The sequence below is a fragment of the Helicoverpa zea genome, chromosome 20, assembly GCF_022581195.2.
Source record: "Helicoverpa zea isolate HzStark_Cry1AcR chromosome 20, ilHelZeax1.1, whole genome shotgun sequence".
NCBI classification, from domain to species: Eukaryota; Metazoa; Arthropoda; class Insecta; order Lepidoptera; family Noctuidae; genus Helicoverpa; species Helicoverpa zea.
In genome coordinates, this window is record NC_061471.1 from 9,601,515 (window position 1) to 9,615,359 (window position 13,845).

Consider the following 13,845-nt stretch of genomic DNA (forward strand, 5'->3'; position numbering starts at 1 on the left):
AATAATCAATGAATGTTATTACGTCGTCAGTTCAATCGCGACGTGTCAGGAACGCATTCTCTGAATGGCCGAACTATAGACAAAAAAACTTGGGAAAAAGTTGATTGTTTAAGATTGACAAAAGTTTTGGAACATCTATTCTGTGTTTTTGCAATGATTAGGTAATTACACTCCACTAGATACATACTATTATGTACTTTATTTAAATAGGGGAGAGAAGAGCATTCGCATAACGTTGACCATAGACCCTATTGCCCTTAGATTAGATGGTCACAGTTGGACTCAAGCAATCAGCCGTGTCCACAGAATTACAGTTGTCTCATACAAACAGTTTTGGCAGTCGGGCATACAGTGTAACGCTGTTGAATGACCATTGATCACTTAGGTATTGTACAGTGTGAGGGCAGTGATTGGATTGGCGATGGTATATTGGGAACTTAGTTAAAAGTTAATTAATTTGAAAAGGTATTAACGAATATTACCTACTTTTAGCTTAGAAATCATTGAAACGGAACACAGTTTTTCTATATTTAGGTAGATTTATCTACGTTGATAAAATTGCTTGCGATTTTTTATTACAATTTCAAACTGAACAGTCTCATCAGCAAACAAGCAAGTACTTGATATCAACAACAGAATCACTAATCACTCACTCGATTTAAAAAAAAGTTTTGAGCACTTGGATAACACAGTCGTATTTACATGTCCTATAGCTGCGTGGTCTGTCAGAGCGGAGTGTCGCGGGGGGGCAGGCGCGGGGCCGCGGAGGGCTGCACGGGCCCCGGCGCGGGCCCCGCGGGGCCCGTGGGCCGCGGGAGCGTGCGCAGGTGCTGCAGCGGGATGCCCCCCGGGGCCCCCGCGCCGGACCCGCGCGGTAACGTGCACGACCCTGACGCGAACCGCGCGGGCGGCGGAATGCCTGACGACGGGTTCTGGACGAATAGAACACCATAAGAATATCCTTCTTCGATCTGCTGGAGAGATTTGGACTTGTTCATTTGAGTTATAGTTATCATCATGCATAAGAAGATGAAATAAGTACACATTGTAATATGACACTAACAAGAATATGATTACTTGTTATAAAAACATGAGGTAAAATTTTGTGCATCGCGGCCCGATGCCTGACATATGTAAGGAGATTAGCCAACTGCGCAGGACATATTATTATAGAGCACAAGCATTTAATTTATGCAGACACAGATGCACTAACTATTCCTTCACTCTCATAGCCCAATGGGACGGCAATCCGACACGACCGGAGAGAGATCAGGTGCAGGACCGACATTTACGTGCTTTCCGATGCACGGGTGTATCAATCATCAACTTCCAGGCTCCGGGCTGCTTGCTGACTCGGGAATCGAACCGGAGACCTCGTGGTCATCAGCCGCACTTGCTAAAGCTAGATCAACGAGGCAGTTAAAGGCTCCACCATATACAGTACCTGTGTATCGTGCATGTTGGGCATCGCGGGCGGCGGCGCGGTGCGCAGCGCGCAGTAGGCGGGCAGCCCGCCGCGCACCCCCGCCACGGAGCCGCGCGGGTTCCGCGACCCTAGCGGCGGCGATATCGTCGACACCTGCTGCTGCCGGTAGTAATCCATCTGGACCCAAAGTTATTTATTAAAAGTGAGCCAATTTGCACTTTTCACGTCAATATTTACAAAGCACAGCTAAATCACCCCAAAAAACCTACTTTCACCACCTCCTGGTCATGGAGGAAAGAATTTTAATCAACTTAGGTACGGGCACGGACCTACTTCGCTCACCAACACGCATACTCATTGTGGTGATTATGGGCCAATTCTCCTAGCTTTGGAGGAGGCCATTGTCCAGCAGTTCATGTCTGTTGAGGCAAGGCCTTTGAAGAACAAAATGAAAGAAACAAGAGCGCAAAAATGCGAGTGTTTCGGGGATAAGGAATTTTAGTAGCTCTGCACCCATACGCCACAGTTTAGTCCGCAATCTGACTCTAGCAAATATTTTTTTACACAATACTCTCACCTGCATCTGATCAGTATCCGACGGTATAATATCAGGGTTCCTATCATCACTCTCACTGTCTTCCTTTTCCCTCAACTTATCAGGACTGGCAGGCTGTGACGACGGAGGGGGGGCAGACCTGGGCTTCCTCTTGGCACAGCGCTGTTTCATGGCCACCATGAAGAGGATTAGGACTACCATGAGGATTATGCCTCCACCGACGGCTACTGACATGGCTCCCGACATTTGGAAGGCTGTTCTTGGTAAATCTGTTTTGGAAAAAATTTAAGGTTTTTTTTTTCTTCGTGTGGATGTATCTAGTCAAGGTTTGTATTATTGCTTTAACTGCCAGTGGTCGCAGTAATTGTTATTTTCTTTGTCCAAAAGTTTTGGTTCTGAGATATTTTGCCTTATGCTTTTTAATGGTTTTGGTCTTTAAGAAGACATGAACTACTTTAATCACGTCGTTTGGTCCGTTACATGGTTGGCATAAATAATTTCGTCTTTTATATCGACATTTTATTTAGTAAAATATGTATACTTCTTGAGCAAATAAAGTCCCCTGTGTCTTTTGCAATTCAACAAAATCCTTGACACTATAAATTGCACCTAAAACTCCTCAACTTGATGGACCCCCTTTAAGTACTAGTCAGCCAGAATATCCCAAACCAAAATATTGCAAAAATACCACATCAACTTACCTAAACTCTTATCATGTACATGATGTTTTTCAGGCGGTCTCAGCGTGCTGGCTCTCAAAGGGTAAGGGTCTCCTCTTCCCTTAGCGTTGTAAGCTAGGACTGCGGCGGCATATGTTCGTCCCGGGGCTAAACCTACTGCGGTGAAGCGGGGTACTGCGCTTGATACGTTCGCTACGATCTCCTGTGGGGGGAAGAAATTTGTTTTAGGGGTCTTTTGGAGCTTGAATTTTGATAATAGAAGATGATGGAAAGATAACAGATTAAATCTGGAGTTTCGAAATGAACCAGTTTATGTACGCACAACTTCTCGGTACGTTATTACACGAAATTCGATTTTCCACATGTCTGTCATATTTTGACGCGTAGACAGGCGCTTATGAAAGTTTTTTTGGAAAACATAAAGGTAGCTGTGCAAAGTGGAAATAAATGGCTATAGTTTTTAAGAGAAAATTGGCTATAGTTTTTATTATTATTCTTTGAGGTTATTTCACCGATAGATATTACGCAACAAGACACATGGTTATTTACCTACTTCTTAAAAGATTGTTTTATTACGTATTTACCTGCGTGACAATCTCCCGCACTTCTAAAAGGAAAGATTGTGGCATGCCACCGTTGAAACCTTCGGAACATCGAACCCCAAACGATGTTAATGACGCATTCACCACTGTGCAGTTGTGGACTTGGTCGGGACGGCCTGTGAACAAATTATGTAATTAAAGAACCAGAAAAAATTGTTTTCTAATGGTGTAAAGTAAAGAAGTGAAGAGGGATAATTTTATTCGTATAGATTTCAGAAATCCATTGATATAATGCAATAGCTTTCTTATCCAACAATACATAGGCACTATAGAAAAAATCTAGGCAGACAAGATAACAAAAAGTATACCAACGAAAAATACACCACCGAAAAAAGATACCGCAAGAAAATTTCCTTCGAATTTTCTAAAAAACCTGGATAAATGTTGAACATTATGTTGATATTAAGTAAGCACCTGAATTCAACTAAGTTGCCAAGTGAGTATAAGTAACTTAAGGTTTCATAAAGTAAACTTGAGCGCGTCCGTGTTGATTTTCGAAATGAAAGAAAAACTTAGCGGTGGTTGCTACCTTGTTAGGCTCAATCTACTTCAAGTAAAAAGAGGTTGTTATATATCTTCCAGTTAAGTTAGAAATTGGTAGGAGTTTATGTATATTTACTTCAGTTGGGCTTTGGTTTTGAAAACAGATAATTATGTATTTTTTATATAAGTTCACGGTATTGTAGATCGACTCACTTACGATAAAATAGCAAATTATACCCACGCTATTTCATCATCATCCTCCGAGCCTTTTTGCCAACTATGTTGGGGTCGGCTTCCAGTCTAACCAGATGTAGCTGAGTATCAGTGCTTACATACCTACTACCTATACCTACGCTGTTTATTTCAAGAAATTGATTCCTACAAAAATAACACCAGTCCTAATATAATTTCATCTTATCGTGAGGTCATGTGAGATTCCTAAAATTGATATAAATATATTTTCGTAATATCCAATACGAAATAACATCAAAAGGAAGACCTTTTCAAACCTTTACAAGTACAAATAGATCACAATGTGTCATACCACATATACAGAATAAACAAGACCAAAGTTACTTCTAATGACAAGGTCCCTAAAGACTCGGTCAAAGGCTTAAAGTCAAAAAAGACATATTTCTCGAAATAACAAGTCTGATGTTATGTTTTGGTTATAAAATTAGTTTATAGGCACACCCATGTTTATACTTATATATCAAGAAGTTGAAGTCTGAGAGAATTTTGAGGCGCCCCGGGCAAGACGAGGCATTTGCGGTACAAAATATACAAATACAAATTTTGGTACGGTATTACATGAACTATGTGGTTTTGTAGGTACTCAGTTATATCTATGAGTATTTGTTTTAAGTACGGTTAGCAAGAATCAAAAGCAGGTGCTTTTCTTTATTATTTGTTTTGAAACGGATCACATTGTAAGCAGTTGAGCATAGTCCTTGATATACCTCTAGGTATATAGAGGAAGTGGGCGTCCAAAGAAAAGATAGATTGATTGTGTGAAAGACAATACAGTTGCAATGTAACTTGGGAAATGACCGCAGATATGAGAGTATGGAAAAGAAAATATATGCTGCTCTGACCCCAAATAAAATTATATAAAGGGCAGCTAGGAGACTAAAGTAATAATATTAATAAATAAGTTTTAATTCGAAATTATATCAAAAAAATAATTTTCATATAAGTAAGTACTCATAGCAGCTTTCGATGCTGACTCTACAAGTAAAACATATTCAGGATCGAGTTAGATACTATCATAACTATGTAGTTTAACATCAATCGCAGTCCCTCCTCAGTATGAAAAGTGGCTTTACCTTGGATTATGCTAGAGGTTAGCGATATTATTGTATACGTTGCTTGTTTATGAATATTGTTTAATAATCGTACAAAATTAAGGCAATTCATAACCTTAAATATTGTTTGCAAGATAGGCATAGGAAAGTATGCAAATAGTCACGCGTTTTCACCATATGCAGGTGCAAGTGCATATGACGAAAAAGCAATACAGATTAAAGAAGCAACTCACCTGCAGCAATAATATGATAAACACAAGGCACCCTCTGCTTCCCGATCCTATTATGGGCCCAACACAGCAATGTGCCGTAATCCATCTCTGTATGTGGAGTGTAGGTGACCGTAGAACTCGTTCCCGCCCGGGACACGTACGTATCGCTCACTTCGTTACTGTTCGCTGTGTTGTTGAATGTCCATCGAAACTGGGGGCAAAAGTATGGGTTAGATAAGATTGAAGATTATTTGGCAGAAGATTTAAATTACTGAATTATGTAAACTAAATCTTTATCATGAATTTTGGCTCATTCAATCAGATTTTATAAGGGGTTGAGACGGCTAGCTGTGGAAACTACTTCTCCAACTATATAATATCAGTATAGATGCTGCAATATCTTGAATAGAAGAAAAAAACCCTGTAATATTTTAAAAGTTTTTCTTTAAGATTTACAGAGAAAACAGACAAGGAGTCGAAGCAGTATGTTTTTTATTTTGCTTATAACTTATGTTCAAACTAAACTCCAAGTATGCTTTTGTTGATTCAACGTTAAGTATTTTGAAACTATTAAAAGTTAAGAATTTTGTTTTAATACTGATTCTAATTCGCAAAAAAAAACATTGTAGCTTTGTTCTTTCTTTTCTAATATTAAACAGCTGAAGAAGAACTCTGGTTGGATTCAGAAAATCTTTCAGTGTTAAAAAGCCCATTTATTGACGAAGACTGTAGGCTAATTCTTACCCGGGCGGGAAGTGATTCCCACGAGAGTAAAGTGAAACCAATGGCAAAATCTACTTTTTAACAAAGAAAAATTATGTTCTATTCTTTATTTTTTTGCTAAAGAGGTATGTAAAACACATAATAACAAAACAAGTCGGTCCAAAATAACACAAACATTATTATAAATCTGTTGTTCTGTTTTGGTATTAGATATAAGTAGAGAACATTTGGCGTATCGCCATACGTACATTTACAATTTATACTTTCAATGTGTGCTTTGTTATTATGAGACATATGCTTTACAATACTATTACTATTTACTCAACTGCGCCAGGAGGGTTCGTTGTTTTGTGCAATATTTTATTACTACTGGTATGCTATCACATTTACTACATAAAACTTAATATTTTCTTTCTAGTGAGTATAACTTCATAGAAAAAATAATTTAACTATAACAGTGTTTGGCGTGTCTTTAACAAAATACTTATTATACTTCGGTATCAGTGAAAATTAACCGGCCAACTGCTATAGAACTTAACATATTGTAATGGTGTTTAAAGGCTGATTTCGGCCACGGCGGCTGTTCTCACATAAGGAGTGCCAGCTGCGCAGAACATATTATAATGCACGAGCATTTGCGCAGACACAGGTGCACTCCCTATTCCTTCACTCTCATTACCCGATGGGACGTCATTGACGATTAAGGTAGTAGAGCAAAATATAATTCCTACTAAGGATTAATTTACTCCGAAAAGTCTATACAAAGTACCCAATCAAGAAATGAAATCCATCTTCAGTAGCTCGAACAATTCCCAAGATAATTAACAAAACAAAAATAAAGTACTAATGCCTATATCAGATTTCTTATACAAATTCGTTGCCGATAATGAGACTACAATTAATTATGCATGATTGCTTTTAGAAGGGAACGCCTTGATATCGATCAACTTACTTTCCACTTAAAACTTTGTAAGTATTTTAAATTACTTATCTATTTTCGGTAGACGATTACCTACTTAATATTTAAGCAAGTTTTTGGGAGGGAGTATTATTAACCTAATTTTGTGGAAGGCCATTTTGGGAAATGAAACTAAAATAACTTCATACATAAAATTAGATATAGATAGTAATAGGTATTCAGCCAAAGTAAGGATCTCTACATTGTCCAGACACTTTTTAAGAACGTAAATTATGTTCATGAGGACTAAGTTTCATGACGATGATAAACTGAGGTAATTATACAATTGTCTTGAGTGGTCTTGGAAGTCAGGACTACATAAGTGTAGTATTAAAGAAAACTTCCAATTTATTAACATTTTTATCAGCTTACTTTACTCCTTTTTATTGAGGCATCCATCTCTTTACATCAAAATACAACAGTAGCACTAAGTACTTTCCCGGAAGACGTCCTTCACAAAGTAATAAACTACCAGTTATCAAGGAAAAAACCGAACAATTGAATTACTAAAATTGAGTGAAAGCCAGAGTGAAGGGTTTTAAGGAAAACCGCATAGTAATTCCCTCTTGATTGGCAAATTTTACCCTTTATATACGTATAGGTATTTGTATGAAGGGTATTGTATAATTTCTGACTAAATTAACAAACCATAAATGAACTGTGGTGCCTTCCAATTATGTAGATAGCAAGTTGGAATACTAAATTGATTCGCACCTTCCTTTTAGAAGCAGGAAGGGAGGTTTAGTAGGAACTACTTGATTGAAAGTGTTGCTATGAGAGAATTTTGTCTATAATATTATTTATGGTGGGTGCAAGATATACGACTTTAATTTTGTGGAAATATATGTACGCACTTAAAGTCTGAGTGGAAAGATGACAAGATGTATATGTAGACCTACCATTGACTAACCAGGCTTTTGTAAGAGGTACCGATTTGTTGCGCAGATAAAATTCTATGAAAGTTTGTATGATCTTGGTATCGTGTGGACCCACCATTAAAGATCGATGTTTCAAAAGGTAGAGAGTAGAAAAATAAATGGTCGATGTAGTTTTTATTTTACTAAGGGCTGATTTTTCAATCGCCAGATAACTTTTATCTGAGGAATATGTTTGACGTTTTGACAGCTTTTGTATGGAAAATATGTCAAACCGCCATATTTATTCTTCAGATAGAAGTTAACTGATGATTGAAAAATCAGCCCTAAGTTGTTTACTCCATTTTCAGTGAGTGAGTGTGGGCGTGTCTACTAGTAACTAGGACAGGACTTATTTTATTTAATCAAGCTTAACTAATTTGCTTCGGAGAACCAATTTATTTATTACAACTTGTTTTTCTTTGTATTTTATTGCTTTGTGAAACATCACTTTATTTTTTCTTTCCATTTATTTATTTCTTGACATAAGATTGTGTGTATCTACAATTCTATAAAGAAACATAAAATAGAGTCGATACCGGGAACAGGGTTCAAGCTACCGATGGTTATATTTTTTTCTTACTACTAGAGATTTACCCGTTTCCCGAACATTCTACTTTTTACACCAAAGTTGTGTAAGTGTAAGTTCAAGCTATAGGTATTACTGTTTCATCAAAATTCATTTAGTAGGTGTTACGCGAGAGAAGAAACATATGAATACACCAACTTTAGCATTTATAATATTGCCTAGTACGGTAGACTGCACATCAGTGGTAACTGTCATGCACTTTAACTCAATAATAATAAGTACGATTTTCCTATAAAAGTGTTACCACTGACCTGAAGTTGACTGTACAATATATACCTAATAATTATGGTAACTCACCACAACTTCAGGTGGATTAGCGTCGACATGACAGGTGATGTGCGCACGTTCCTGTTTGGCGACTCCGTGCACTCGCTGCTGGGAACTCCGGCAAGTTGGTGCATCTGTTCAAAATATTGGATTTATTAGGAACAATAGAATTAAAATTGGTTCAGAATGTTACTGGTAATAGAACGATAATTTCAACTCCGTATAATATAAGCAAATAACTTTATATTTGCTTGCTACAGATTGGAATTTGACATTACTCGAATGGGGCTAATATTAAAATCCAATATCTAGTAAGCTAATCAACAGATCTATGATAAAAGTATATACGTAGATCGGAAACATTAAATTCAAAATGAAGGTGTACTTTCAAATAAAAGAATCACTACCGAACGGTGGACAAATAAATTAGCATGGGCAATGTGTCCCCACATTCGGTCTGGACCGTTCGGTCGTTTTGGTCAACATCAAAGATGTTAATTAAACCAAAAAAAAACGAAAGATAAATAAGTTAGAACAACGAAATCAAATTATCTTATATAGTAATCTGAACAATTACCAGATATAAATACTTACACAAAACATTCAACGAGAAAGGTTTGCTTTCTCCATCGCCTTCAGCATTGAAGCCCACACAGGTGTAGTTACCAGCCGTCCGTCTGCCCACACCCTGCAGTACTAGCGACTGATTGCTGATGATCACGCCTTGTCCGACGTTGTGGAGGAGAGTTTTACCCTTGTTAGGAAAAAAAAAAGATATTTTCATATGTAGTCATATAAAAATGTGGTTTACCGTAGAGTAGATGTTTAGAAGATATCGTTCTTAGCAATAATAAGACTGTCCATCATGTCACCTACTTATAATAGACTTAAATTCCAAATTCATTCACACAAGTGAGTTTCACTTGAACATCATTTAACAGTTAATTTCCCTTGCTTGCTTTGCTCTTTTAGAAAAGTAAATTAGGCGTTACAGGAAAAATTGGTGACTTGTTTAAAACTGTTTAACCACCTTGTTTCGATGATTTATGTCATGTAACGTTACGCATCGTGGTGCTATGGTAAATCTAATAAACGAATCCTTAAAGACAAAGACAGGAAATAAACTTTTTTTAGGTCAATATGTTACAACCAAGAAGTTTTCAAGGTAATATACTTCAGAAGTGTTCAATATTAATTTTCCACAATTTTCTCGGCATTGTATTGTAATTAATAACTCTATGGTCCAAAACGAAAGGGCCAAGATAAATGGTACCATGTACATGATGTTAACGCGAACTAAAGTTAGTTTGGGAGTTAAGTCTCCGTTTCAACCCTTTCATGGGTCCCATGGGGATGAAACTTAGTATTATGTCTCTTCAGGACAAGATACATGGACGGAATATAAGTTTGACCCTTTTGGCTTCAGGGACATTGTCCACGGTTTTTCCTGTTAGGCAGGCTGATTGAAAAATGTTGTTAATGCGTTGTTTATTGCTGTTAAATATGGGGTTGAGTACGAAACTAGACTCATTAAGGGAGGTAAACAACATTATTGGAAACTAGCTTCTGCCAGCGGTTTCACCCAAGTCTTACGGGAACTGTTTTGTGTACACGGATAAAAAGTAGCCTGCATTTCGTGCCGAAATTAGCGCGTCTAACAAACTCTTCAGCTTCATATCATTAGCATGGATAAAATTATTTAATCAAACGAGTAGAAAGGCAAAAACATACTTTTCCCAAAAAATACACCATTTCTTTTCACAATTAAAACAAAAATACTTACATTATGTCTCCATTCAACTTTATAGACATAAGGATGCGCTCTGATGATGCAGTCGAAGTACACATCGGTGCCTTCTCTGATGTTTGAGGGGTCCAGGTTCGTTCCTAATCGCACTGTTGTTTCTGGGACATCTGTAGGGGGAAAATAAGAAATTATATGTTTAGAGTTATGATTGTTGTTTCATACTTAATAGACAGGCATGTGTTACTGATGAGTTTGTTGCGCCACTATTTTTCTAACAGAGCACTAGGAAGTGGTAAATAGTGAGCGTTTGCCTATTAAAAAAAATACATTTTGATTTCGATTTTATTGGTTTCATAGTTGAATTAAACTGTGTGATAATTTTGAAATATTTTATAGTAACAGCTGATTCAGATTCGACTTTCGAGCTTTTTGTACCAAAATCCTAAGCAACAGTAAACAAACCTTCAATATTAAATAAATTGTTAACCAAAGAGTTTCAACTCCTCGAACAATATAACAAAAACACTGTTCTCCCACTCTTCAATATCAAGAAGTTTTTGCGCTTTCGCGAAAATTTTCATTCTCGACCATAAAATCTAGAATTCAAGAAAAACAAACTTCTGGAAAGTTCTCAAGGCTCGTAATAAAATTTGGGAGGGAATATTCGGATAAGCTTAATTTTTCTTCAGCATTTTTACTTCCTCATGGGACTCGAGATTAAGGCGTTCAACTTTGGACGCTTACAATTTCGTGATGGAACAACGAATTAAAATTCCGTGGTGTTATAATGTTTTTGGGTAAATTGATACCGGTCGTGGAAAGAAAATGTAAATATAATGTAAGTACTGTGTTGTACCCATTAATTTATTACTTTTCGTGGTGCATTAGTATCGCAATATAATAGCAATTAATATGGCATAGTTGTAAAACTGCGTTCATTATTGCATCCTGGGAAATTTTATATGAAAGTTTTTTATATCTAAAAGTCCACCATTGCTTTCCTTCTACTAGTCCGTAACAAGACAGTTGTAGGTACTATGTAAAGATGATACGATATAAAATGTACTCTGCAAGGATCAACTGTTCACATATTTTGGTCTGCTAAGACCAAATTCACCAAAGACGCTTACACACACAAATCACTTACACTGAATATCCAAGGTCCAATCATCTTCTAAAGCGGGTACTAAAGACATCTGAGGGTTGGACGCTCTGCAAGCCAGCTTGGCTCCAGCATCAGACTTCGTGAGCTGAAGGGAGACTGTTGATGTCGTCGTGTTGCCGTCTGTTGATAGCTGTTGGAAGAAAAAAAATTTTTGAATGTGATTTTATTTGCACCATTTACAGGTTTAGGTACTTCATAAAGTGTCGAAGAAGTGGGATTACCACAAATTCGTTGGCTTCCAAATAAAAATTTGCTCTTAGTGTCTTCATCGCTTGCACGAGAATTTTATAGTTGTATTATACATCTTCCATCCTTGTCTTTTTTTTAAGCTACTTAATCTTAGACCTATTAAAATATCTAAAACTTAATCGATTACAAAACCTAATCCAAAACAGATTACGAATTACAGATTGAACAACTTCTTCAATACAAATGAACAAACAATTACCTAGCTTTTCCAAAATTCTCCGTCTACCTGTCCAAGCCAAAAATAACTTTGAAGTTTCAGTCTATCAATCCACTAATGACTTATGTTGCTATTAAATTTTACAGAGGGAAGATAAAATCGCGCTCGATATAATAGATTTCAGATTACACCCACCCCTTTGAACTTGTTCATAAGCAGAATTGCCTTCAATTAATATTATTTTGGAGTTACAAATCAAAACTCAAAAGGTCACTAGATTGAGGACTTAAAAAGGTCATTTAGTGATTCGTGTCGTTATTGTACCTGGGAATAATTTACAGTCGGTCTTACTAACTGGCTTAGTCGGATTTTTGTCTTGAATTAATTTATATGAGTTATTTATTATAGAGTTACTATTGCATACATATAGATGTTGGTGGTAAAAAAACACCACTTAAAATCACAAGTATAATTATGGTGACTACGTTATCATTTCTACGAAGAAACTCAAACTGGTTGTCCCGATGGTTGACTGGTAGAGTATGCCTTGTGGCACTAATTCTGCAAATGTACCATTTTTGTACATAAAGTATAAATAAATAATTCATTTACGCATAATTAATTCCTCGAAAAAGTTGCTTGAACAAAGAGTAAGTTTTCCTCAGTGCTTTTATATTGCAAGGCCATTAAAACACGTCTCCTAAAAAATGCTAAAAAAAAAAAAAATATTCAAACTCTTCATAGAAAAGTAGTTCCAAAATCAAAAGACCCAAATCAAAATCCAGACGTTAAAATTGACATCAAAAATACCAATCGCGATCCCCGAAATCCACGAAACAAATCAACCAATCACAGGGCTTACCCTTCAAATCTATTCAAGATTGATTTTAATTGAGTGTTGTTAATATTAATTTCTAGTTGGCATGTTGTCTGGTTTAATTAAATTACGTACGACAGTCAAACAGGTTTGAATAGCGTATGTGAAATTTGATTGACGTTCCTCTGTGTTGTAATCAAGAAGCCAGTCTTCGCTGATATTTTGACTTCGCCAATGTAATCTGGTTATATCGTCACTTTTGTGCAAGGAAGCGCGGATAGGAATTTAATCTATGTGATATATACTTTGATGAATTTTATCAATGTGTTGGGTTTGATTTTAAAAGAGCTGGTGCTGGTAGGCAAAGCTAAAATTATCTCTTATCCCAATCTCTTGTCTAGGGTCGACACAGCATGTCGTCTTCTTCCATATCTACCTTACTGATATTATCTAACAAGTAACATTTTTTGCAGCCCTATTACTCGTTTGCACACACACCCTTTCACACAAACCATCCATCGTTTCTTTGGGTATACTCCTTCTCTGTATCTATTCACATTTATGCTCAAGTGTTTTCTTATACCATACCGCACAACTGGTTGCCACGCGGCTTCTCTGTTACCGGTGCCACTTTCAAACTTCCTCCCATTAACTAATCCCTTCCTCTATTTATATTTTCAATTATAAGAATTATATAACTCTTAGATAAAGTTTATTATTTTGTTTCCTTATTTTTCTTATTAATCTGTCTTTCAAGGTGGGCGTAAGAAATAAGCGGTACCTACTTTTATATTAAACATTTTCAGAAATACTATTTTCCTTTATTTCATTCAACAGTATAATATACCTATAATATTATTTTCATTTCTGATGATTCTTAATACTGTGGCTACATTATTTTTGGGAAACAAATGCCCCCTCAGAAATAAATAGAATTTAATTTTAATAAGCTTTGCCTCGGGGATGAAATGTAAATTAAAACACTGAGAGGTCTCA

General features: G+C 36.6%; 1 protein-coding gene across 1 annotated transcript in view; it reads right to left on the minus strand.

Moving 5' to 3' along the window:
- Positions 1-725: 725 nt before the first annotated feature.
- LOC124640330 (hemicentin-2) overlaps positions 726-13,845 on the minus strand; it is a 32,119-nt gene continuing 18,999 nt past the window's right edge. The window contains exons 6-15 of the mRNA XM_047178045.1: positions 11,609-11,756; positions 10,498-10,628; positions 9,309-9,468; positions 8,745-8,848; positions 5,285-5,474; positions 3,247-3,380; positions 2,684-2,864; positions 2,004-2,251; positions 1,445-1,603; positions 726-932 (exon numbers count right to left, since the gene is read on the minus strand). Of these exons, the coding sequence (XP_047034001.1) occupies positions 726-932; positions 1,445-1,603; positions 2,004-2,251; positions 2,684-2,864; positions 3,247-3,380; positions 5,285-5,474; positions 8,745-8,848; positions 9,309-9,468; positions 10,498-10,628; positions 11,609-11,756 (1,662 nt within the window). The remainder of the gene's footprint in view (positions 933-1,444; positions 1,604-2,003; positions 2,252-2,683; positions 2,865-3,246; positions 3,381-5,284; positions 5,475-8,744; positions 8,849-9,308; positions 9,469-10,497; positions 10,629-11,608; positions 11,757-13,845) is intronic.